General features: G+C 59.5%; 1 protein-coding gene across 3 annotated transcripts in view; it reads left to right on the top strand.

Annotated features, from left to right (window-relative positions):
- Nucleotides 1-580: 580 nt before the first annotated feature.
- Nucleotides 581-26,358, top strand: part of RBM38 (RNA binding motif protein 38) — a 34,470-nt gene continuing 8,692 nt past the window's right edge. The window contains exons 1-4 of one of the 3 annotated variants that reach the window (XM_033410240.2): nucleotides 582-1,034; nucleotides 1,773-1,896; nucleotides 2,373-2,427; nucleotides 14,395-14,524. In XM_033410240.2, the coding sequence (XP_033266131.1) occupies nucleotides 798-1,034; nucleotides 1,773-1,896; nucleotides 2,373-2,427; nucleotides 14,395-14,398 (420 nt within the window). In that variant the 5' untranslated portion in view covers nucleotides 582-797 and the 3' untranslated portion in view covers nucleotides 14,399-14,524. The other 2 variants (XM_004282305.4, XM_033410239.2) reach the window with 2 other exon arrangements.

The following is a 26,358-nucleotide window of genomic DNA, read 5'->3' as shown; positions in this document are numbered from 1 at the left end:
TTGAGGAGGCCAGAACTACTTCCCCTGTCCAGTCACCTTCTCAGAGGGGCCTCCGGGACCACTCTGGCCACTCCTGGATGGCAGCACCCTGATTTATTTCTTAATGGATAGTACATTGTATATTTACCTGTTTGTCTTGTTCATAGAAGCTCTGTGGGGTAGAGTGTGTTGCCTGCATTTCTGCATCCCCCACGCCCTGATAAATATTCGTCGAACGAATTATATTTACATATAAAAACAAAGGCTGTTTCACCTTTAATATGAGTTCCTGTACCGTAAGCTGCGCTGGGGAAACGATTCAGACTCACTAAACATGGTCTGAATCGTTTACATCTCATTCGCTAGACGGTGCGCTCCTCGAGAGCAGGGGCCAGGAACCCAGTGAGCACGTATTGGTGCCCCCAAAACACCCGGATGCGCTCCCTACCCTTGTGCTCGCCCTGCCCCTGGGCTTCAGCAGGGCACGTGGGGCGTGGCGTGGCGGGGCCGGACTACGCCTCCCGGCGGCCCCCGCGCGCCCGGGCGGGGATGAGGGGGCGGGGCAGGACGCCAGGGGCGTGGCCTGGGCGGCCGGGGGCGGGGCCGACTACAAAGCCCGGGTGGGCGACGGGGCGCAGAGTTCCCGCAGCGCCGGCACGAAGGCGACGCAGCGCAGTGCCGCGCGTAGAGCGGGAGCGACCCGTGAGTGGACGGGCCCGGCGGCTGGGCCGGCGCCCCTGCTGTCCCGCTCGCTCCCCGCCGCCCCCAATGAGCGCAGCCTCACGCGGCCCGGGTCCGTAGGCGGCGGGGCGCCCCCCATGCTGCTGCAGCCCGCGCCGTGCGCCCCGAGCGCGGGCTTCCCGCGGCCCCCGGCCGCCCTCGGCGCCATGCACGGCTCGCAGAAGGACACCACGTTCACCAAGATCTTCGTGGGCGGCCTGCCCTACCACACCACCGACGCCTCGCTCAGGAAGTACTTCGAGGGCTTCGGGGACATCGAGGAGGCAGTGGTCATCACCGACCGCCAGACGGGGAAGTCCCGCGGCTACGGCTTCGTAAGTGGCCCCGCGGCCGGGCGCTCCCCGCCCCGCACTTATCGCGGCCGGGCCGCTGAGTCAGCCGGCGGGCGCACGCCAGCCCCGGGCGCCTCCCGCCGGCTCGGCACCTGCTGCCCCCTCTCGGGCTCCAGCCGGTCCTGCCCCCGCCCCCCAGGCCCCGTCTCCCTGCCCCCTCCCCACGCCCGGTTTAAAGGGAGAGCCGCTGTGTTCAGTTGGGTCTCCGAAGTTTGTGGAGAGGTTCTCGGCACTTCCTGGAGCAACAAGCGAACGAGGAGCCGGGCTTCAGCCCCGGGCGCTCAGGAGCTCTGAAGCAACCCCATTTTATTTTCCAGCAGCTCCCTCAGACACCCCAAACAACCTAAGTAAAAATGGGCCTGAAGACACCTCTTCTACTTCCTTTCTAACCAGGGTGTTCCTAAATCCCTCCCACGAGGAGGTTTGTCGTCCCCACTGGCCGGGACCCCTGCCTCCCTTCAGGGTGGCCGTGTCTTCCCTGGTGGTTGTTTCCGTCCTTGAGGGCAGTGTTTCCTAGCACTTGAACTCGGGGGAGGAGCCGGGGCCCAGGGGCAGCTTTGGGAGGGCCCCAGGCTGGGGTCAGAGGGGACTGGGCTGGACGCCTTGGGTAATGGGCACCCGGGGCGGGGGGAAACGCGGGCCCCGTGCCAGGGCTCTAGAGCCCTCTCTCCGTTCCCCCCGCCGGCAAGGGAAGCCCCTGATGCGTCTGTGCTCCTCCAGGTGACCATGGCTGACCGGGCGGCGGCTGAGAGGGCTTGCAAAGACCCTAACCCCAACATCGACGGCCGCAAGGCCAACGTGAACCTGGCCTATCTGGGCGCCAAGCCGCGGAGCCTTCAGACGGGTGAGAGCCCTGTTCTCCTTCCCTGGCACTTCTGGTTGCTATATTCAGCGTTGGTATCTGTCGGGTGAAAAGGCAGCCGCCCGCCCCCCCGCTCCCCCCCCCTCCAGGGGTGGCAGTCGGCTGTCATGTGCTCCCAGAGAGCCATCTCAGAGCAGTCATCTCCCAGCTTGGAAGCTGAACCCCTTTCTCTGGCTGTGTGTGCCGGTGGGACAGGGCGAGGAGGGCACGTCACCCGGTTGTCAGCTGTCCTCACCGGAGGGAGGAAGTTGGTCCCTGGGGCTGGAGGTTGGGAGGACCGACACCCAGAGGCTGCCGCCTCTCGGGTCCCTCGGCCTCCTTCGCCTGGGAGTTTCGGGGTTCATGTGGAGGTGGCCTGGGAGGGGAAAGGAAGCTGATTAACGCGTTGGGTTAGAGGTGGGTGATTGTGAGGTGCTTTCCTGTGTCAGGCCGGGCCCCTAACTGGTCCCTCGTTTTAGGCTTTGCCATCGGCGTGCAGCAGCTGCACCCCACCTTGATCCAGCGGACTTACGGGTGAGTGGACAGGGCTGGCTGGGATGGGGGGCGGTAAACAGGCCTTGGAAGCCAGGCTGGGGGCTGTGGGCTTCCTGGGTCTTCTAGGGCAGGCGCCCATCGGTCGGAGGGAGCCTCTTACCCTGGGACCGCCGACCCCACGGTGGTCGGTTGCGCTGTCTGCAGCCACCTTTCTGCGTCTGAGAACCGACCTTTGCTCCAGCCTTTCAGAAGCGTGATTGTGTTTTGGGAGTGGGAGGGAGACAAGCTGGGAGAAGGGGGAGAAGGCAGGTTGCGTTTCTCTGTCCCCCAGAAAAGGCCGCACCACAGAGACATGGGAGCATGAGCTCTGGAGCCTGTGGCCTGGGTTCAGATCCCGGTTTCTCCTCGCTGGGTGCGTGACCTCCGCTCACGCAGCCACCAGTGCCTCAGTTTCCTCACCTGTGATATGGGATGGTGACAGCACCTCTGAGTTCTGTGGGTGGAGGCCTGGCATGGGCCCCATGCAGGTTAGGTAAGTATGCTGGAAGGGTTTGCCGACTAGGAAGCAGGTCAGGCTCTTTGAGGGTGCCCCTCTGACCTGCTCCAGTGCCCGACAGATGGCGGCAGCAGGTCACTGCCAACCGGTCCAATGTTTGCGAAGCTGCAACAGGTGAGCCCGGATCAGGGCCAGATGTCCCCACCCGAGTGGGCCCGGCCTGTGGACATTTCGTCTGATGTGCTTTAGAGCAGTGTGTCCCAGTCTCCTCCATCCGAAAAGAGCCTTCGTCGTTGTCTTTCTTTGTTTTTTTTTTTAAACGTCTAATAAGGTCTAGCAGGTGCTTGGGAAAGGACAGAAACTTTAGGGGCACAAAGGAGCCTGCCATGCCGGCTGACTTCCCAGCCCTGTGATTGATGCCGGCTGTGTGCCCCAGTGCAGGGAGTGTGCTGATGGGGATGGGGGTTTGTTCTGGGGGGGCAGATATAGAACAGGCAGCCCGTTTTAGAGTGTTAGAACTTCTTAAGCTATCAGAGACTGAATCCTAGACATTGCGTTTTGTGCTGAAAGTTGCAAGTGTGTATGTGTGTGTGTGTGTGTGTGTGTGTGAGCGTGTGTGTGAGCGTGTGTGTACCTGCCCCAGAGGCTTGGTTTAAGGGGCCACCTGGCTCACTGGGGCAGCGTGAACCGGGCACTGGAGCAGGTTGGGAGTTGGGCTTGGGTGGACTGGGCAGGTCAACCATGATTCGGGGCTGCTTACCCTGACAGGCAGCCTCTGTGGCAGCACAGTGGCCCCCACGTGAACTGGAGGAAGTGTGTGAGCCCAGGTCCCGGTCTGTTCTCCTGAGAGGAAGCCTGGAGGGCGGCAGGGAACAGGGGGTTCTGGTTTCCTTCTCGCCCTGGGATCTGCTTCTCCTGTGTCTGCAGCCATCTTGGAAGGTGTTTGGGGACACCCCTGTCTTCCTGCCATCACCCAGGTTCTTCCTGTTTGGGTTCAGGCCATACGAGGAGGGTGTTCCTCACTTTCCACAGCCCTGGCTCTGTTCCCCAGGGCAGGGGCTGGGCCAGGGGCTGGCACGGAGATCCGGGCGTGAGCCCCGAGCATGTGCGGCTCTTTCCTGCTTGAGATGTGACCGTAGCTTCCCGCCCGAGCCTGGGCTCCCTTTTGATCCGTCACAACTGCCTCTGGGACTTGGTGAGCATCAGCACTTGGTCCCTGGAGCCTGCAGACCTGGGTTCAAACGCTGACCTTGTCACTTACCAGTTGGTCCATCTTGGCAAGAGATGTTCTCTTCTGAGCCTTCACTTTCCTCATCTGGAAAATGGGAATAATAACCACCTGAGGCAGTGCTGGCACATGGGGCCAGGGGCTCCATGCCTGTCTGCATTCTCTCCTGCCCTCACGGCAGCTCTCTAAGGTTGGGACCGATATTACTCTTGCTTCTTAGGTGGGGAAGCTGTGGCAAAGAAAGGTTAAGAAGGTTAACAACCTGTCCAGGGTGGCTGAAGTGACAGGATTTGAACCCACGCGGGCTGGCTCTGGAACGCGTGCTCTCAACCGCTGCTCTCTGGGGCGGGCGGGTGGGAAGGGTGCTCCGACCGTTTCCCTCGTGGTCCTCAGAGCACCACCTATGGCAGGGTGGTCAGGCGTCGGTCACCGATTTTACTGCCATGTGCTCCCGACTGCAGGCGACAGTGTTTTGTAAGTGAATCTGCTAGCTGGCCATTTAATACCTGTGACGATGAAGAGGCTTCTGGCCCTATTTGTTGGTTACCAGGGGGGTGGAGACCCAAACAGGGACAAGGATCAGAGGGACAGTCCAGCTCTGCATTTCCAGCGGCCGGTGGACCGCAGCCTCTCAGAGCTGTGCCGCCTCCCGCCAGGCCTCGCTGAGACCCCAGGGGGCAGGAAGGGTGCCGGGCCGGGCTTTTGGGGTCAGCTGTCTCCTCCCAGCGCCCGCCCGCCTGGCTGGAGAGTTGGGCCGTCAGCGTCCCTTTTGATTTTGCAAACAACGGGCCTGGGCTCGGCTGGGCCTGACTCAGCGGTCGGTGGTGGTGGCTCTGGGTTGGCAGCAAGGCCCGGGCAGCCCAGAGTTTGCAAACCCGTTAACCCTCTCCTGCCCCGCGGAACTTTCCCCGACTTTCTGGCCCCGATCGTGTGCCTGGGACAGCTCTGAAGATTCCACAGCTTGCTTCTGGGCAAGGCCGCTGCGGAATCCTCATCTGGCTGGGTCGTAAATGTCAGCATGGAAAGAGTTGCCAAAGAACTTCTACACTCGCTGCTTTTTGCTTGGATTCCCTGCCCGCAGTTTTTCGTTTCTTCAAGAACGGGATTTTTCAGGACCTGACGCGACCGGGACACTTCCGTCATGTTACCTACGTGGGGCCGAGGGTTAGAGTTAGGGTTAGGGTTTGGAGAAGGCTTCTTTGGCAGGTGGCAGGTGGCTCGATCCCGGCGGGGGGGACTGCGGCCATAGACCCCCCAGCCGACCGGCCCTTTGCTGATGGGGTGGGACAGTCAGCAGACTGCAGGCACAGGTCCAGGCAGAGTGTTGGGTCTGGCTTGGAAGGGGCCTCCCAGTGTCAGGGCTGTCTGTCCAGGCCTGGGCCTGAGGCTTGTAGGAGCTGAGGTTTGTCCCAGGCCTGGCTGCACTGGGAGCCTCTCCTTGGGTTATTTTTGAAGGGCCAACTGCTTCTCCGGGCTCAGCTCCCCACCCCAGCTTCTTAAGGGTGCCTTGTTGTGGGCTCCACAGCCGTCCACCGCAAGCCGCCCCCCTCAGTGCCGGGTTGGGGCCAGTCTCTAGGTCCCAGATGGCAGGACAGGGTCCCGGGGCTGCTGGGTGTCAGGCAGGCCTCGTGCTGGAGCAAGGCCCCGGGCTCAAGGCCAGGCCCAGCCCCTTCTCTCTGGGCTCATCTCCCCGTCTGCGGGGTGGGGACTGTGTCGGTGCCACCTCTCAGGGCCGACTGGGGATGGGACCCTCTCCCCGGCACGTGCACACGCTGTTCTTCCTAGAGTTTCAGGGCCCCTACACCCTCTGTGTGAAGGGCCCCAGTGCCCAGATGGAGACTTGCTGCCCTTACTGTGACCAGGCTGTGGGTGTGTGCCTGCCCAGGGGGTCTGAGCAGAGTGTCTGGGTCCCCAGGGCGGGAGAGGGGCCAGAGAGTGACAGGAAGATGTCACGGAGCACAGTGGGCTGGGCAGAAGGCCGAGAGCTGTTCCCAGAATCCTTCATTCATCCAGTATTTGTTGAGTGCCTGCTGGATACTTTGAATAAAAAAGGTGTGGTTGGTTCTCCATCTCGCTTTCTGGCGGGGAAGCCAGGCCATTAGACATCCACGTGGGCACCTGAGGGCCGAGGTGGTGACGGGGACAGCTGAACAGGGCAGCTGGCCGGCGGAGGGCCTCGTGGCCTGGGACAGGCGTGTGTCGAGATTGTAACGGTGGCTGGGTGATTGTGTGTGTGATACAGAATCGTGGACTTACACCCGAGGACGCCCCCGAACTGGTGGAATCCGAGCCAGGCCCGGAGCCGAGCTCAGAGCGATGGTCCGGCGTGCGCCTCCTGGGTTTGGTAGCATGTTGGGTTATGAGACGTCACCTCTGGGGACCCCACGGGAGGGCCCTTGGGGCCTCTCTCTGCCGTGTTTGTGCTTTCCGGAGAGTCTCTCGTGATTTCATGATACGAAGTAAATAAAGCCGGGGGGAGTCGCAGCGCCTGAACAGGGGGCCTGCGCCTTGGAGGTGTGGCAGGAAGTGAGGTCAGAGCCGGAGGGTATGGGGGCAGAGAGGAAGCTGGTGCCCTCCTGGGTGGCATCACGTGGCTTGTTTTTACTTTCAGGGTGTCTGGGGTGGCCCTGCCCCTCCCCAGCCCGTCGCTTCCTGTTTGGCACTCGCTGGAGCGAGGAGTGGGCCGGCGCGTGGCCCTCCCTGGCGGGCGGCCCGCGCACACCTGTTGTTTGTCCCCGTCTGCTGTAACAGACACTGGCCTCAGGGGCGGTTCTTGGGCTGCTCTCCAAGGATGAGCTCTTCGCCGGCCCCAGTGGCCCTGGCAGGAGGGGCCCCCGTACCGAGGCCTCGTCAGGAAGCCTCTGGTCGGAGGGAGAGGCCTGACCACTCGCAGGCTGATGTGGGCGTCTCACTTGGCCTCACGGGTGTGTCCCAGAGCAGGGACCCGGGTGGGGGGCGCCCAAGTGGGCCGGGCCGCCCCTTCTCACTGCAGCGGGAGGAGGCTGTGTAAGGAGCCTGGAAGCCCCGCGACTTGTCCGTGTGACCCTTTGTTCTCACGACGAGTTTTCGTCCTTGAGCCTCAGTTTCCCCATCTGCCATGTGGACGTGATGCGTGCCCTGCAGCGTGCTGACGGGGGGCGGGGTGCATCTGGATCATTCTCCTGACCCCTCCCACGTGGCTGAAAGGAGGAAGCTGTGCTTTCGTTCAGCCAGTTTGTGGCAGGTTGGGGACTTCGTGGAGATGGAGGGAGCCCTGGCCCTGCTCGTGATTACGGAGCTGCCTTTGGCAGAGCGGTGGCGGCTTGGGTGGCGACAGGCGCTCTGCGGGGAGAGGGGCAGCTGGGCAGGGGAGGCTGGTATGAGTGGTGGGAGATTGGCGGGGTCAGAGGCCCAGCAGGTTGGCCTCAGCTCACGTCGGGCCTCGTTGGCCCAGGGGAGCATTTGGATTTGCCTGAGTACTGGGGGGCCACTGTGGGCCCTGAGCAGATGAGGGCCAGGTCACTTGTGTCTTATAGTGTCTCTTCAGCTGCTGGGTAGGCCTGAACCACCGAGGCCAGGGTCGGGGCGCCACTAGGGGACCTCGCAGTGATCCAGTCCACGCGCGAGGCCGTGGTGGCCGCCCGGGAGTCAGGAGCTGTGGGATTCTGAGCACATTTAAAGAACGTGTGAAAGAAAGTCTGAGAAGATTCCAGAACTTTGGGCCTGAGCTAATGGTGGGTCAGTTGGCCTTGGCAGTGAGGGGAGGCTGCAGTTTGGGGGGAAGAGCAGGCGTCTGGGTTTGGACAGGTTCCGGTGGAGATGCCGGGCCAGGGTCTGGCACTGCCCCGTGGGAGATGTGTTTTACCTGCTTTGTGGTCCGACGGCCCCAGGGAACCTGGGTGTCCCCCCTCCGGAGAGCCCTGGGAGGCCCCTCCCCGGCCTGAGGATCCTGAGTTGTGCCCCAGCGGCCGCCGGCTTCTCCGACCCCTCAGGCCGAACCTCCAGAGAGCGAGCAGAGAAAGTGAAAGGGGCTCATTTGCCTTTTTTCTTTCTATTTTGGGGATAGCTGTGCATTCACAAAATGAGTGCTTGGGGCTGCAGCTGATGCCTTTCCGCTGACAGTTTTGCTCTGAGTGTGTGGGCGGCGTGCCCGTCTGTCTCCCGGGCGCCGGCTCCCTCGGCCCCCTCACCTGCCCCAGCGTCCCCGGACGCTCCTGCGCAGACCCCAAGACCTCTGCCTTCAGGGCTCCAGGGGAGGCTCTGTTGGACTCTGTAGCACCCTCAGTTTACCCATGGGGAAACGCGGCCAGAGAGGGCCGATAGACTTGGACAGGCACGGCCAGGACCCAGACTCGGTCCTCGCCCGCCGCCCTGGTCTCCATCGGCCGAGGCAGCTGGCTGGCTCCTGGCTGTGTGCCGCTTGCCCTGGGTGCGTGGGTCTGGGCAGAGATCTCGGCCATCACCCTTTCAGCAGGGGGTGCTCAGCCTGAGCGTGTACCCCCCCCAGGATGGTCTGGCCTTTTTTTTTTTTTTTTTTTTTTTTGTGGTGGTATGCGGGCCTCTCACTGTTGTGGCCTCTCCCGTAGCGGAGCGCAGGCTCAGTGGCCATGGCTCACGGGCCCAGCCGCTCCGCGGCATGTAGGATCTTCCCAGACCGGGGCACGAGCCCGCATCCCCCGCATCGGCAGGCAGACTCTCAACCACTGCGCCACCAGGGAAGCTCTGGTCTGGCCTTTTGAACCTGGCTGGCTGCAGCCCTCTTCCCAATCTGGGGGTTTGGGGGTTTGCTTTGCCCAGGCCCTGGGCATCGGGTCAACTGACCTTTAGGTTCTGACCCCAAACCTGACCATCCTGCTAGCTGGTTTGCTTTTCCCTCCAGGGCCCTGGGCTACCTTCCATGGGGCTGGGCTGGGTGGGGGCTGATCTTGCCCTCCCTCAGGCTCGAGGAGGGGGTCTCTGGGGTGTGGAGAGGGGGCAGTCCCGGCCCCTGGGTCGAGGCCGAGGCTGGCAGGTGAAGAGCCAGACTTGAACTGAGGCTGCGGGTTCTGCTTCCCCAGGGTCCCCGGCTGTGCCGGCCGGGCTACTTCCTCTGCCTCCCCAGGGCCGTGACTCCCGGCCCAGGAAGCGGCAGCAGCCCCGGAGGGGCCCCTTTGCCACTGGGTGCCCGCAGGGCCCTTGGCATTTGGCAGGGGTTGGCTAGGCACTTGGGACCCAGCCGTCCAGGCCAGGTTCCCGCCCTCGTGGGGCTTGCATTCTCGTGGGGAAGACAGCGGCACAGAAGATGGATGACAGGGTAGTCTGGGGTTGTAGGAAGGAAGTAAGGCTGGTGGGGGGCGTGGTCGGGGAAGGCCTCCGAGGAGGTGAGGTTTGAGCTGTGGGAAGGAGCCTGCCAGCAGCGGGAGCAGCAGGTGCAAAGGCCCTGTGCTCGGAGAAGCAGGTGCCGTCTGGGGGACGGAAAGGAGCTCTGGGAGGCCGGAGTGGGGACAGTGGGCTGGAGGTAAGCTGGGGAGGTAGGCTGAGGGAGGCCCTGGGGGTGGGGAGCAGTCAGGGTTTGGCTCTGGGCAAAGGGGAGGCCCCTGTGGGGACGTGCCTGAGTGGCATGGTCTCCCGGACTGTTTTTAAGATGACTCCTGGCCGCAGAGTAGGGGGCTGCGCAGCAGGCCTGCCAGGTCTGGGTGGCATGCAGGCTTGCTGCTGGGGGATGGGGGGAATTGGGGGACTGGGGGTGCGGTGGGGTGGACGTGGGCAGGGGAGTCCCCGAGGACAGAGCGTGCCAGGCCTGTGCCCTTTTCAGAGGCCTGCAGAGCAAGCACACGGAGGCCGGCAGCACCCTGACCTTTCTGGGGAGTAGGTGGGGCGCTGAGGAACCCGCTGGACGCGCACCCTGTTCCCCGGTGCCAGGCGCGTGAGACCTCCCCTGTTGTGGTGTGTGGGCCTGGGAAGGGGGCGCAGGGGCTGTGCTCAGATGGGGCCAGCCGGTGGTTTGGCTGGGGTTTCCTTTTCATCGAAGAGTCCAGTGGGTTCCCGTCGGGGGGCGGTGTGTGTGCACCAGCTCAGTCCCTTGGTCCCTGCTTGGCTTCTTCCCAGCCCTCTGCATGGGTGTCAGTGGTCGTGACAATGGTATTTGCCTTTTTCTTTGCAGTTTACAGCAGGGTCTCGACCTTACCGTGATGCTGGAGGGTTCTTTGTGGTCGGTGGGGGGGGGGGGGGCGACCTGTGCACTGTTGGTGGTGTCCCTGGCCTCCACCCGCTGGCTGCCACTGGCACCCCCCAACCCCCAGTGTGACACCAGGAATGTCCCAGACGCAGCTGAGTGTTCCCTGGGGGCAGAGCCGCCGTGGCTGAGAAATGCTGTTCTGGTGGAGGGTCTCGGTTCTCAAGCCCTGACGTCAGCCTCTGCCAGACCCGTTTTACAGATGGGAAAACTGAGACTCACAGAGGCTCTGTAACTTCAGCGCAGAGCTGAGGGCCCCGGTCCCCTTCCTGGGGGTGGAGGGGGAGCTTCGCAGCTTCCTCCCACCTTGACTCAGCAGTGCTTAACCCAGTGGCAGAACCCACGCCAGCCGTTGTCTCCCTGGCCGTGTGACTGCTAGTGCCTCGGCCTCTCTGAGCCTTGGTTTCCCTCTCTGGGAAATAGGGTAACAGCAGCACCTATTTTATGGCTGTGAAATGCTTCATAAGTCATCTTGGGCTTTTCCCAAACAGAGTGGGGAGCGGGGAGAAGGTGCTTGAGGAAAACAGGTGAACAAATACAGACACGCAGTGTCCCTGCAGGCCAGGAAGCAAGGGAGTCCCCCTTCCTGTCACCCTGAAGCTTATTCGCCTGCACCGTGTCTGAGCATCCCCCAGCAGGGCAGCTCTGTGGTGGCCAGAGCAGAGCTTAGTCCTGACGACGCTGAGTGTCAGAAACCTGGTAAACGTGACAGCTGCCTTGGCCAGCAGCCTTGAGGCAGGTGTGGCCAGAAACCTGTCATTTCAGAGCCCCGGGTCCTTCTGCCGTGGGGACAGTGTGTGCCTGGTCCAGGTAGTGGTTCTGCAGTGTCAGTGTGTATCCGAATCTCCGGGGGCCTGTCAGATGCAGGTTCCCGGCCCGCATCTGACTTGGCAGTCTGCGGGGATCCACGTTTTTAGCAAATGCTGTGTGAAGCAGTGGTGCGCCTGCCCGTGTTGGGAGAAGTTCTGGGCTCAAAGCTTCCGTAGCTGCCCACTAAGGAATGTTCTAGGGTTCCGGGAGCCGCGTGGGGCTCACGTGGTGGGGGCATTGATGATGCCCAGGACAGCACAGTGGGCACCGCACCAAGACGCGCTCCATCGTGTCTGCACTGGCTCCTTTTCAGAGAGACATCCGGGCGGCCGGGGCCCCTTTCCTTTCTCGGAGGGGTCTGTGCCCACCGGCTGTTGGTCAGCACCGCGTGTCCAGCCCCTCCCGTGGCCCGGCCCTGGGCGAGGCACCACCTGCTCATGTGAGGTCCAGTGGGGGAGATGGGCCAGGAGCTCAGGCTCTGAGCGCTGCCGCCTCCTCCGAGAAGCCTCTCCCGACCGCTCCCAGCTCTGGCTCACGGGTTGGTGTGTTCGTTGCCTCTGGAATCCAAGCGCTGAGAGGCCAGGGGCTGGGTCGTCTGCTCACGGCTGCCTCCTCGCCCAGAGCACACGCGCAGGCACGTGAGAAGGCTGGTTGCAGCCTGGGAGGCCAAGGCGGGATTCGAACCCAGGCCCTGCTCTGTTCAGGGCTCTTGTTCCCACCAGGGAGGCAGGAGGGGGTGGGCAGCAGAAACTCCTAATAGGGCAGAGAGGGAGAGTGGGAGCCATGGCCTGGGCGCAGGGTTCCGGGCCAAAGCTGCCTGGCTTCCTGACAAGCAGCAGTGTGTGGCCTTGGCGACCATAGGAGTGCTGCCACCCAGGAGGGCAGATGACGGGGAGGCGGGGGCCCGGTGTAGGCACTCCCTGGCCGGGGGGAGCTGGGGCCCCTCCGGGACAAGCCAGGTGTGCCCAGGCTTTCACCCCCAGGGGTTTGCTGCTGGATCCCTGGGGCTGTGGTGCCCGTCGCCACCCCAGCTCTTTCCTCGCTGGGTCGTTCACCCCTCGCTCAGGATTTGCCCCTTGTATTTGTGCATTTGTTGTGGTAAGGCATGCGTAATCTCAAATCTGCTGGTTTAGGGCATGAAATATATTCACACAGTCGTGCGGCCATCACCACTGTCTGATCCAGAACTTTGTCGTCGCCCGGAGGGAGGCCCGTAGCACTCACTCCCCTCCCCTGCTTTCCGAAGCCCCTGCAGTGTAACCACTTTCTTCCTGGGTTTGCTTTTCTGGAGATGTCACGTGAAGGGAATCATTCAGTCTGTGGCCTTCTGTGTCTGGCCTCTTTTGCTCAGCATCGTGTCCTCAAGGTCCATCCACACAGTGGCGTGTGTCAGTGTGTTATTCTTTTTTATGGTGGAATCCTCCTCCTTGGCGTGGGTACGCGGCAGGCTGGAAATCCATTCATCAGTGCATGGGTGCTGGATGGGTGCTTGCTTTTCCTTTTTGGCTCTTGTGAGTGGTGCTTCTCATTCCCCTTTGTGCCTGTGAATCCATTTGCCTTTTAGAGATGCTCGGACCCACATGCAACCCTGACACAGCCTCCTTCCAGGCCTTTTCTTTGCATTCAGAACATTGCCCCACATAAAGTTGCCCTCAGTCAGCTCTTGGACCCATAAAAATGGCAGCTCCATGCAATTCCACCTCACCCGTCCTCAGCACGGATATAAATACACATGTGATTTTTTTAGCGTGAACATTATCACCATTCAGTATAAATATCACAGTTTTGCATAAACAGTATCTCTGTTCTGCGGCTTGGCTTTCTCTCCCGGCAGCGTGGAGGGGAGCGGCTTGGGGCTGAGCGTGGACCTTGTCCTGCTGCCACGTGGGGCGGTCTGGGGACACTGGACGCTGCTCCGTCCCTGTGGACGACACTCGGGTTTCTCTGCTTTTTCGCTGTTCCCAGGGGTGCCGCCGGGACCCACTGAGCCCCTGTGCTTATTCGGGAGGGAGGGCTGCTGGATGCCGAGGGGCCTGGCGGGGGCAGGGAGCCCAGCTTCCAGGGCCTAGCTTTCTGTCCACTTGCTCTCCCAGAGCTGCCCCAGTTTCTGCCCCTGCCAGGCCTGCGGGAGCACCGGGAGGGGACGGTTCCCTTTTTCTTTCAAAGCAGCTTCTCTTCGGAATGGAAGGGGGGGGGCAGGCCAGGGGTCCGGGGCCTGTCTCACAGGCGTGGAGGGACGCTGGGGCGGACCCCAGGTGTGTAACCACGTCAGCCCCATCCCGTGTGACTTGTGCGGGCCCGAGAGGAGGAGGAGGGGCTGATGCTGGAGGCCACGGCGTCTGCCCCGCCGAGGCTGCCGTGGGGCCCGGCGCTGGCTGCAGAGTGGGCACCTGCTGGTACTGCCTTCCCGACCCTCAGGTTCTCTGTCTGCGGCGTGTTGGGTTGCCCCTACAGTGGAGGGCTGCATGCACGGAGCCCGCGGTGGGCATCCTGCAGGGAGGGACGAGTGCGGGGTGCAGCTCTCAGCTCCCAGGCTGATGCCCAGGGGGCCTTGGGCGAGGCACCTCCAAGACCAGTTTTTCTGTTGTAAAATGAGATGGTTACCTGAAGGCCAACCTGGGGGAAGTTTCAGCCAGTTCCTGCGCGTGAGGCGTGGCCGCCGGCCTGCTGAGCCTTGTCCCTGAGGCTCTGGCCATCATCTTTTTTTCGCAGCACCGTCATTGCGGTTTTGCAGTTACGCCTGTACTACATCGTTGTCTCCGTTCACTCAGCAAGTGAGCCCCTGCCTGGGCCAGGGCCTGTGTTGTCAGTTCATGGGTGGCTGACGTTGTAGTCAGGGCAGACAGATGTGGTGAACAAGTAAACTGTGCAGGGTGTCACTGCAGGGGGTGGCACATGCTGGGAAGATGAACCCAGGGAAGTGGGGGGACAGGACTGGCTTCATGGACATGTGACCTGGGTGATCACACAGGGACCTGTGCTCAGAAGGGCTTGTGCTGGATTTGATGCTGAAATTGTTCATCATTTTTAAACTCCCCACCCCTGCCCCCAAATCATGTTGTGTTGCTCCTGTGAGGGATGTGTGGTGTTTGGGGTGTAGGGTGGGATGGGGGAGGCTGCCTGGAGGGGTTCACGGAGGAGACATTTGAGTGCAGACTTGAAAAAGGGAGGTGGGAGCCCTGTGGGTCTCTGGGGAAAGTGCTGTGCAGGTTGTGGGCACGGCCAGTGCAAAGGCCCTGTGGTAGGAGCACCATTATTGTAATTGCACCCATTTTACAGATGAGGAAGTAGAGATGCTGGAGGGGGGACACGGCATCACCCAGCTCTTCCGGCACCTGCACTCCACCCGAGCCAGCTGTGTTGCCCCGCTCTGTCGCCCGACCCTGACCCTGACCCTCTCTGCTTGGCCCCACAGGCTGACCCCCCACTACATCTACCCACAAGCCATCGTCCAGCCCAGCGTGGTGATCCCGGCGGCCCCAGTCCCGTCACTGTCCTCGCCCTACATTGAGTACACACCGGCCAGCCCGGCCTACGCCCAGTACCCACCGGCCACCTACGACCAGTACCCGTATGCCGCCTCGCCCGCCACAGCCGCCAGCTTTGTGAGCTATGGCTACCCAGCCGCCGTGCCCCAGGCCCTCTCAGCCGCGGCCCCCGCGGGCACTGCCTTCGTGCAGTACCAGCCTCAGCAGCTGCAGCCCGACAGGATGCAGTGAGGGCCGTTTCTGCCCCTGCAACTGCGGCACCATCACCACGCGCTGGGCGAGTGCCAGCCGAGCCCAGGGGTGCACACCGCACCTGTGCCTCGGGAGACCCTGCGGGACCCCGCCTGCAACCCGGGTGGCCCAGAGACCACTTCTCTTTACACCCAGGACCGTCGCGCCTTGAGGGAGGACTTTGAGAGAAAAGAGTGACCGAGAGCCATTTGAAGATCAGCCTGAATGTCGCGCACGCACTGTCCCCATCCTCCCGCACCCCTGGAGCCCATGGGCGGTCCCCCCAGCATCCTGTGGGGCCTTCTAGACCCTCCACAGACCCCAGCGGCCCTCTGGGGTGAGCAGAGACTTTGTCCCGCTCAGAGAGGCCTTGCTCCAGGGAAGCCCAGGATCGCGACGTGTGTGGACTGTTGTTGCTCTGTCTGCACAGCTGTGAACCGTGCACGGGGCGGATCACCGGCCCCCTGAATTCCCATTTTCTAAATGCTGGCCCCGGGGCGCTCCCCCTCCCCCCGGCCCCCAGACACCCAGGTGCGGCAGGGCCACCAGTGACCAGCGACGGGGCAGCTGGCCGTGGTCCTTTACGTCGAAGCACTGCGACTTTTTTTTCTTATCATCATTGTTTTGCTACTAAGATGATTCAGAATTTCAGTCTATTTTTTCAGCAGAGACTCTCACCACCAAGAATCCAAAACCTGTTTTTGACTTTGAAAGACTCGCTTTTGTCGATGGCTCTACACCCGAGGAGCCAGTGATAGTATTTCTGTGATAAGGTGTCTGCTGGCCCGGGTGCCCGAGCCCCTCAGAGGGTGGGCGTCTCCAGACAGTAAGTTGTCTTAAGCTTGTCCCCCTCCCTGCGGCTGTGACGGGGTTGCGGGCAGAGGGGCTGGACCGCAGCGTCCTGGCCGGCAGGGTGGAGGCTCAGAGTGCCCCCCGCGGTGTCGCCTGCTGTGTTTGTACCAGCCCAAGCAGCTGCGGGATTGAGCTGAGACACATCTGCTTGCCTTGGGGGTTCGGGGACGGGGGAGGTGACAGTTCCCACAGCCCGCGATGGGGCTCCTGGAGGGGGAGGGGAGAGTGAGATGAGGGGACAGGCCCGAGGGGGTTGGGGCGTGCGGGCCGCTCCTGCAGACCTACCTCAGGGAAGTGGGAGGCCTCGGGGCTGCTGCACACGGGCAGGCGCTTCCCTGCACGCCAGGGCAGAGTCAAGGCCCAGAAAGCAAAGTAGCTCAGATTCTAATAATATTTTTATTAGAATGTTCTGATTATAAAAATAAAACTTGTTTTCTTTAAAGAAAAAGTGGGTCTGTAGTTTTTCCCTCGAAATGGGCGCCTCTGAGCCCCATAGCCACCGGGCTCAGTCTCTGATGTGCTCAGAGCAGGGCCCTGGGGGCAGAGGCTGGGCGGCTCCACCAGAGCCTGGTGGAGCAGGGGGCGGCTCCTTGGAGAAGGCAGGGCACTGCTGGCAGAACCCGGGCAGGAGCTGCTGAGAAGGCATAGGAGCAGGTGTCCAGGCCCCCTGCCCTCAGGTTGCTGGCAGCCGGGCGCGGCGCAAGTCAGGAAGGGACGTCTGGGTGTGCGGGAGAGGGGCTCCATCCCGGGCTGGTCCCAGCCTCTCCCACCATCCAGCTGGAGCCCCGACTCAGCACTGAGGGAATCACGGGGGCCTCCTGGAGGGGGTGTGAAGGCTGGAGAGGAGGTTCATTCACTCATTGCCTCACTTTCTCCCTCATTCATTCATTCTAAGAAGTGGCGTGTGCCAGGTCACATGCAAAGCACTGGGGATAGTCATAAAACACAGTCCTGCCCACTGGGTTTATAACGTACTGGGGGCACACAGCAAGCATGCAGACTAGTGGGGGAGATGCAGCAAAGGCAGATGGGGCAATTTCATATACTGGTCAGGACGTATCACCGGGGGTGATGGAGAATGAGCGGGTTCTAGGCAGGAGGAACAGCAGGTGCAAAGGCCCTGGGACAAGGAGGCCAGTGTGGCTGGAGAGGCACAGTGAGGGGAAAGTCAGTGGGAGGTGAGCTTCGGATGTGATGGGGATGGGGCGGCAGCAGAGACCCGGTGGACGGATGTGCTGTGAACGCAGTCTGGGGAGCGGGGGGTAGCAATGCACAGACACGGCCTGGCCAGCTCAGCACAGTGTGGTCGATGCCATGGGGGAGGGGAGGACTGCACAGGGGCGAGGGGCCATCGGGGGGGCTCCTGGTGATCTGGGGGAGTGGAGTGGGCACTCCTGGTAGGGAGGCCAGTGTGGGCAGAGCTCGGAGGTTGCGGCTTGGCCTCCTTTGGGATGGTCGCTCTCCAGACGCCAGGCTTGTCCTCCCCGCGACCACCGCCCCAATCCTGCAGAGCGGAGCTCGGCCTCACAACGCAACATGTGCATCTGTCCCGCCTCCCACGTTCACCTACCACGCACAGCGGGTGAGCCAGGCTCCCTCCGGTCACTGTGAACCCCTCCCTCACCCTCCGGTCACTCTGAACCCCTCTCTCACCCTCACAGCCGACTCCTGCTAAGCCTGTCTCACATCTGCCCCCCTCCTCCCCTCCTTGCCCCCTCCCCTGTTTCCAGCCCCAGTCCAGGACCACCCCCTCTCTCCTGGACCCTTGCAGTGGCCCCTTCACTGCTTCCGCCCCATCCTTCTTCAGTCCACACTCCACATGCAGGTAGAGGGTCCTGCTGAACATGCAGCTAGAGGGTCACGGCTCCTCCAGCTCCCCTCTGCGGCTCCCCATCATCCTTGAGGAAAAAGCCAAAGCTGCCACTGTGGTCTGTGAGGCCCCTGCCCACACTGGGCACAGCTCACCCACCACAGGACCTTTGCACCTGCTGTTGAATCCTCCAGCTTTTACCTGCCGGCCTCCTTCAGCTCTCAACACGGAAGTGTCTTTGTCCCAGCGGCCTTCTCCGACCCCAGTCTCGGTCCAGGCAGCTGAACTGTGTCTCCCTTCATCTGCGTCCTCACCTGTCTCTGTCCCACCCCCTTTAGAACACCGATGCCAGGGGGGCAGGGGCTGTCTGCCTTGTGTCCCCCACACCTAGTGCTGTGCCAGGCACAGCAGCGAAGCTGAGGCCTGCCAGCACTCAGAACTTGATTCTGGTGGAGGACACCAGCGGGAGTTCTGGGACCATCCATCCCAGCTGGAGTGTGCTGGGCAGATCTGAGGCTGGGGCCAGGGAAAGGGGGGCGGGCAGAGGTCAGAGTTGCTGCAGGGAATGGGGCGGAGGAGATGCATGGGGAGCACAGCACCTGCACGGAGCTGGGCAGCTGGGTCTGACCCCAGAGTCCAGTGACAACTCCACATGGTCAGCCCTTGGCTGTGAAGTGAGATGGGCCACCCCGATTTGGGAGGTGGCTGGGGGTGACCGGGAGCCACCTTCTCTGTCCTAGCGTCCCTGTGGGATCTCCTCGGACCTTTTCCCTTTGATCCCTTTGATCTGATCCCTTTGATTCTGAGATTTGCAAATTCTCCCTTTCTGTAGTCCAGGCCTCCAGCCTCTGCCGAGGGAAGGGTCAGGGTTCCTGGAGTCAAGTCAGGTGGGATCCTGCCAGGCAGGGTCCCCTTTTCTTACCTGGAACAGCTGATGCCCCTCCCTGCCTGCCCCTGCCACCTGCCCATCTCCCTCCGGCTGGGTCTTAGTTTGCAAACACTGGCAAGGGGTCAGGGAGGTCAACATGGGGATCCCAGCTCAGAGGAGACACTGCTGCAGCTGATAAGGGCTGTGGGGCCATGGAGAGAGTTGCAGGTGCTGCCAGGGTTATCGGGAGGGCCACTTGCGGCCAGCCCGTTTCCTGTCACTATCGGCCAGTGGCAGCCTCTGGGACAGAACTCGAGGACTCAAAAACATCCTCCTGGAGCCCGGGATTGAGGGCTCTGGACGGTGGCAAACCCAGGAGGGACAGAGCTTGCAGAGTCAGGGCACTGAGTGCAGAGCAGGGGCGAGCTGAGGGCGGCAGGGCCGAGGTCTGTGCCCGCGGGGGATGTGGTGACTATGATTATACATGATGATGGTGAGCACTGCTGGCAACGTCTGCGGTGCAGACGCGGCTCAGGCGCTGTGCAAGCGCTTTTCACGGATGGTTGGTGACCCACGAGGTGAATGCTCAGAGTGGCCCCCTTGCACAGATAGGGAAACTGAGACACGGGAGTGGGGCCACCACTGCCCAGGCCCCTGAGGAGTGGCGGTGGGAGGTGCTCTGCCGTGGAGCTGAAGGGCGTGGGCCTGACCCGCGGCCCTGGTCCCCCCCAGGCCAGCAGGGTGAGCTCGGCCAGGCCTCCACCTCCCTGAGCCTCGCTGGGAATGGGGCCATGACCGTCCTCTGAGGCCGGGGCTCTGTCCCTTCTCCGCTGCGTCCCCAGCAGACAGTGTAGTGAGAGTGGCCCCAGTGATTGGTTCAGGGATAGGCATATGACCCAGTCTGGGTCAGTGAGTCAGTCCTCCTGGATTTCTGCTGGAACTCCTGGGGGAAGGAAGCTGTCTTTCTGCTGGGGAAGCCAATCTGGGAGCAGATAAGCCTGGAGCTGCTGGGGTGAGGGGTAGGGTGTGTGTGGGGGTGGGGTTGAGAGGTGGGACTACTTGTGCTCATGGAGGGACTGTCTGAGAAGGAAGCCAGAACTAGGCAAAGTAGAGCTGAGGAGTGAAGATAGGGTCTTAGTGACATCTTTGGGGCCCCTTGATCCAGCTATGCCTGAGTTAGACACTGGACTTTTCCATTACAAGAGCTAATAAATTTCCTTTTTCACTTAAGCCTATTTAATTTTTTTTTTCTGTTCCTTGCAATCAAGACTCTGGATATATACAATCTCAAAGGGGCTGCATTACTTAAAAAATTAGGCTGAGTGACATACAATTAAAAAAATCAAAATAACTGGTTTTTAGCAAGTTACAAGTTTTTTTTTTTCTCATGTAAAAGAAGTCTGAAGCAGAAGGTCCAGTGTTTAAATGAGAGCTCCAGTCATCAGAATCAGGTTCCTTCTAACTTCCCATGGCACTATTTTAGTGCATGGTTTACTTTCTCAAGACCATCTCGTAGAACAAGATGGCTGCCAGAACTCCAGCCATCGCCTCTGAGTTCCAGGCAGCAGAAGGAAGCAGGAGGAAAGTGAAGGAATACCATCTGTGACCATCTCAAGACCATCTTGAGGAAGCAGGAGGAAAGTGAAGGAATACCTCAAGCTGGGAATTTCCAAGGAGACTTCTCAGAAATTGCACATTCCTCTTCCATTTCACTGGCCAGAACTTAGGCACATGGCCACACCTAACTGTTGGGAGGGGGGTGGGTAATGCAGGGGTTTAGCTGAGCATATAGCTGGAGTATAGAAAGCCTTTGGTTACTAAGGAGGAAGGTGGGAATGTCCATCATGCAGTTTCTGTCTCAGACTCTCGCAGCACTTAGCCTTGAGTGCAGGATACTAATGTCTCATTCAAAGGGGCTTTGTGGAGACTGTTACTGACTCAGTCTCTCTTTCGACCTTCACACCAGCGAGGTGAGCTAGGTCTGTCATCATTATGCCCATTTCCCACATGGAGAAATCGGGGCTCAGAGTGCTCACAGAATTTGCCTGGGGTCACCTGGCTCCCCAGGGGCAGTTCTGAGATGGCAGCTGAAGCTTCTCCCTCATGGTGTGTTCAGGTCTGGTGAACAGTCATCACGGGGCATGTCACCCTAAGCAGGACTTGCAGCCCGAGGTGCTTTCACATTTAGGGTCCTCGAGTGGGGTGGTGGGTCTGCTGCTGCCAGGGGGGAACCGCGTGATGTTTTCCGGTGTACTGGCTCTTCTCCTCCTGGTCAGAGCCCTCCCACAAGGAGTGGGCTAATAGTCCCATTTTACAGAGGGGAAGACTGGGGGCTCAGAGGGGCTACGTGGCTGAACGTAGCTGGTCCAGGCTTGGGTTTGTCTGTCTGACTCCAAAGCCTGTGTTGTTGGCTCTGTGGCCTCCGGGAGCTTGGGGTGGAACATCTTGGCCTGGGCTCCCACCCCTCCCCTCTGCCCTGCACGCCGCCTCCAGGCAAGCAGACCCCATCGGGCCAACATGGTGCAGTGCCAAGGGCCGGATGTTTGGGCACCTCTGGCTCTGTCTCTGGGCAATAACTGGGTCGTGGTTACATCACCTGCACATGGGGTAATCCCCACAGTCGCCCTCCCTGGGCCACCACTGGGATGAAAGGGGGTGACTTAGGCAAAGTGCTCAGTGATAGCCCCCTGTGGGGTGGGCGCCCAGCTCCTGGAGCCCCCAACCCCCATGCCAGTGGGAAAGCTGAGCAAGCAGTGGAGGGTGGAGGTGAGAAAACCACCCTAATTCCTGTGAAAGCCGCCGGCTGCCTCTCAGAGTCCCGCCTGTGGATGAAGGACCCCATGTTTCCAGTCAAATGAGGCAGCTCCCACCTTGTGTTACCCTCAGCTCTGAAACTAAGGCTGTCCTCAGAGTCCCAGAACCCATGAAAACTGACATTCATTAAATACTTCCTATGTCTGTTCTTTCTCTGAACCCTCCCAGCAACCCGTGGGAGGTTGACTGTGCCCAGCTCACAGATGGGAAAACCAAGGCTGGGGAGATTCAGCTGCTTGCCCAAGGCTAGAGAGCTGGTGTGGCTGAGCCAGGATTTGTACACAAGAATCCTGAATCAGGAGGGCACATGCTGCCCTTCCCAGAGGGCTGGGCTCTGGCCTCCCCATCCCCGCCCCGTTCTCCTCTCCTTCGTCACCGCCCCCCCCCCCCCAGCATGTCCCTGCCCTGACTGCTGAGTCACACTTGTGCTTGTCCCCAGAGATGTAAACCCTGAACCAGACTCCCCCTAGGTTTGGGGACCATCCAGATACAGCGAGAGTAACAAGGGCAGCTGTCCAGCGTGCCCTGGGGCAGGGTGTCTGCACAGGGCATGGTGTGGGGTGGGCACCTGGCCCTCCAGATACCTCCTGGGCCTCCTGCTGGGGCTGATAAGTGCACGGCCTTGCTTATCAGCCCTGTCTGCTCACCCCAAGCCTTGTGTACACATCGGGGTGCCCAGCAGCCTGGAGATCAAGGATGGGGCAACCCCACCCCCTGAAGCCCAGCCCACCAGACAGCTGAACTTGGGGCACTAAAGGCAACCCAAGAGTTCCTGGTGCCTCCTGCTGGCTTCTTGGCCCCGTGATAGGGATATTTTTAGAGAAATTAAAGTTTTTTAAAAAATAAATTATAACATTAGACCTGTTGGGGAAAAATTCCAAAATAAAGGAAATTTATTAAAATAATCTACACATGTGTATAAAAACGGGAGGAAGGAAATAGACTAGATGTTAATGGTACTAGGACTACAGGAGTTTTACTTTTTTCTTAACACGGTTCTGTACGATTTACAACTGAGCAAGAAAAATTGGAGAATGAAGTTTGGCACTTGGTTGACGTTACATCTGTGTGCACGTACCCCGAATACTAACAGGGTGGGGTGCCCGCCGGCTTGCCTATGTTGCTCTTCTGCATGTCTCTGATGAGCCAGAGCTGGGTGGGGTCCACAGCTGTCCTTGCCTCCACCCGCCTCTTGCCTACGGGGACCCACTCGATCTTCTAAAAAGGTAACTCAGAGCGTGCTGTTCCCTGGCATAGACGCCCCTGTGGCTCCCCCCGGCCTGGAAGAAAACCTCAGTTCCTTGCCATGGCTCAACTGGCCCTGCCACCTCTCACATGCCTTTCTCAAGAGCCACTCTCCCGCCAGGTGTCCTGGGCCAGGTCCCTTCTGTCCCTCAGCCTGGGTCCAAAAGTCACCAAGTCTCAGCTCAGATGTCATCCCCACTCCCCACCTGCTAGATGCCTTCCCAGACCTTCTTGTCGAAGCTCTGGCCTCTACCCTGCCCCCCATCCTTGTTCTCTCTGATTTTTCTTTTGGGGCAGCGGTCTCTCTTTCTGTCGCCATCATCTGGGACAAGAGCCTGGACCTGGCCTCAGAGGGTCATTGGAATGAGGCTGGGTGGCCTCTTGCTCCCCCCTCTTCCTACTTGGGGCTGACCGGGTCCTCTGGGCTGCGTTCTCCCGACAACCCCACTCCTGCCTGACCCGAGGCCTCCCACCATCCCCGCCCACCAGTGCTCAGCATGCCCGGGACTGCCCACCCCTGTGCGGTGTGGACCTGGGCTCTGTCCCGTTGGCGTACACGAGCTCTCCTGACCCAGGGAGAGGTGAGCATCGCAGGAGTCTGCTTGGCTCCCTTGGGCCCAGGATGAGGGAAGGACTTGTGAAAAAGGCCATAATCCTGAGTCTGGAGCTGTGGTTTCATGAGTCTCCAGGGTCACAGGGGGTGTGGGACTGCCGTGTTCCTCCTCGTGGGGAAGGAAGGACAGAGAATCCTGCACTTCCTGAGCACCTAGCTTCTGCCAGGCCCTGTGCCCACCACTCAGCTGTGTCAGCTCCCAGCAACCCCGTGCAAGATGCATGTACACTGTCCCCATTTTGCAGATGCAGAAACTGAGGCTGAAAGTAGTTAGGGAGCTGGCAGAGCTGGGGCCCAAACCCCGGAGGGTCTGACACCAAAGCCCGCCCCCCCAACCTGCTGCCGGCTTCTCCTCTGGAGGGAATGGCAACATGAAATACGGTGCAGCCGTGAAGAAGTACATTTATGACATGGAGAGATGTTCACGGAGCACTGTGGAAAGGAGAGAGCAGCCACAGACAGAAGCTTCTCTGGCAACACTGGGCCCACAGTCCCACATAGCAATGATTAAACACGTGCTTTCCCCCTTTTCCACAGTCCCCACCAGTCCTTATTGTGCCTCTCACCAAGCTCTGCTGGGCATTTTAGTTTGCCAGCTAGGAGCCATGGGAGAGAGACAAGGGCGGGGAGAAAGCAGGGGCCACATCAGATACACATATGTTTTATCCACCTCGATGTCTAACTAGAGGACATTCATGTGGTTAAGCCTTGATAGATGGATGGAGTGAGGGAGAGATGAATGAATGAATGGAAGAAAGTATGGACAGAGAGAGAGAGAGAGAAGGAGGGATGGAGAGAGAGAAGGAAGGAAGGACTGATGGATGGAGGGCTGGGTGGAGGGGTAGAGAGATGGAGAGACATGGATGAAGGGATGGATGGATGGAGTGACGGATGAAGGGTGGATGGAAGGATGAATGGTAGGTTAGATAGACTGCTACCCCCCATCCCCACTCCAGCAAAGTCAGCACAAGGGTCCAGTGCAAGGGTTTGGAATCAGACAGGCTTGAGTTTGGATTTGAGTTTCTTTCCTTACAAGCTATGTGACCCTGGGTGAGTCACTCACCCTCTCTGATCCTCAGTTTTCTCATCAGTGCCTCCTAGGACACCAGTGGAAAAAGCAGTGAGGGCCAGGTTTGAGGGAGGAGCTCGAGGAGTGCCAGCCCTTTATTACAGTCAGTGCTTCTGTCCTGCTCGGCCCTGAGAAAACGGGTCTGTTCCTGGGGAGACTTGGCATTTCCCCCTCCAGTTCTGAGGATCTTGGGATCTCGCTGGATCACTGCCAATGCTGATAGCACCCTTCGCTCACTGGCTCTAACCTCAGCTGGACGGATATAACCCACCCAATACACAAACAGTCTGCTGTGAACAGGGGGAGGGTCCTTGCAGCACCCCCCCGACCCTGACCCCAGTCCTGGCTGCACCGCAGAACCTGCCTCCACAGGGCTTCCCAAAACAATACTGCATGGGCCCCACCGGGACCAGCTGAAGCCCAGTCTCTGGGAGGAGGGCCTGGGCATGGGTATTTTTTAAAGAGCATCTAGATGGTTCTAAAGTGAAGCTTGGCCTAAGAACCACTGTGTTTAGTACCTTTCAATTTTTTATATGTTTCCGCCTGTCCGTTTTTCCTTTGTTTTTCTCTCTCGTTTCTTCAGAGGTCAAAAAGGACTCTGCCTTCCGTAGCTGGAGAAAGAATCCAAATTTGTTTCCTTTTTAGGGTTTTGATAGTTCACTTTAAAAAATATTTTTTTGTGAATCCCCTTGGAGTACAGCTGGTTAGAGCGGGAGAGACGGGAGCCCATCTCTTTCCTTCATGTGGCTCTAAGACCCTCCATGAGTATAGCGTGGGCTTTTATTATAACTTAGACTGGTTTGAAAGGACAACGCTAAATGCAATCAAAGCCAAAAAGTGAGATGCCAGTTCACAGCCCCTAGGATGGCTAGAAGGAAAGGCCAGGAAAGAACCCATGTTGGCGGGGTGGGAGGGGTTGGAACTCTCACCCTGTGACGGGAATGTGAACGGAGGACTGGCTGGCAGTTTTCAAATGATTCAATGTGGAGTTACCATATGACCCAGACATTGCCCGCCTGGGTATACACCAAGACAAATAAAAACATACGTCCACGCAAAACCTTGTCCATGGATGTTCTAGCAGCCCTATTCACAGTAGCCCCAAAGTGGAAACCACCTCAGTGTCCACCATTGAAAAATGGATAAACAAAGTATGGTATCCCATCCAAAGAATATTACTTGGTCATAAAGGGAACCGATGAAAAGGGAATGAAATTCTTCTTTTTTTAAATTAATTTTTATTGGAGATTGGTTGATTTACAATGTTGTGTTAGTTTCAGGTGTACAGCAGAGTGAATCAGTTATACATATACATATATCTATTCTTTTTTTTAGATTCTATTCCCATATAGGTCATTACACGGTACTGAGTAGAGCTCCCTATGCTATCCAGTAAGTTCTTATTACCTATTTTATATCTAGTAGGGTGTATATGTCAATCCCATCTCCCAGTTTATTCCTCTCCCGCTTTCCCCCTTGGTAACCATAAGTTTGTTTTCTACATATGAAATTCGGATACATGCTACAACTCAGGTGAACCTTGACAACAGGATGACAACTGGCAGAAGACAGTCACAAAAGACCGCATCTTGTATGACTCCATTCATATGAAATGTCTAGAATGGGCAAATCCATAGAGATAGAAAGTACGTCCGTGCTTGCAGGGGCTGGGGGGCGGGGGTGGCCTGTCCCGTACCAGGCACACCTCACCAGGCAGGTCGTAGGAAACCAGCAAGGCAGTGGCTCTGAAACAATGAGAAAAGACAATGAAAGCATATTCCAAAAGAGCAATGGACGTCACCGCGGGAAAAGGCAGAACTCTGGGCCCTCCCACACTTCTTTATCGTTGAATATCACTTCTATTTTGAATGACGCATGCGGTGGGCACCCAATCCTTCTTGATGTTTGTACCCAGGGTATTGGCTTGACTGGAGCCGTGGGGCAAAGGCTGCGACCAGGGCCAGGCCCGGCCCAAGTAGGGAGTCGTCCCTGTGCTGGGCTGTGTCTCTAGGACACAAGGGGAGGGGAGGCTCTGGGCTTAACCAATCTGGGGAGGAGACCCAGACCTCTCTGAGGCCTGCACCCCCACTCGCCTGACCCTGGGCCTCCACCTCTATGGTCTGAGGGTGGACGTGGGGGCATCAGGTATAACCTGGGGGGCAGGGGCTCTGATGAAAGGGGCATTCATGGACTTCAGGGCGGGTTGAGGGGTGCTGTCTGGCGAATGTGGATTTTACTTTCTACTCTATACGT

Source organism: Orcinus orca, chromosome 16 (genome assembly GCF_937001465.1).
Source record: "Orcinus orca chromosome 16, mOrcOrc1.1, whole genome shotgun sequence".
NCBI lineage: Eukaryota > Metazoa > Chordata > Mammalia > Artiodactyla > Delphinidae > Orcinus > Orcinus orca.
Note: the sequence above shows the minus strand (reverse complement) of the source record. Positions and strands in the feature narration are given on the sequence as shown.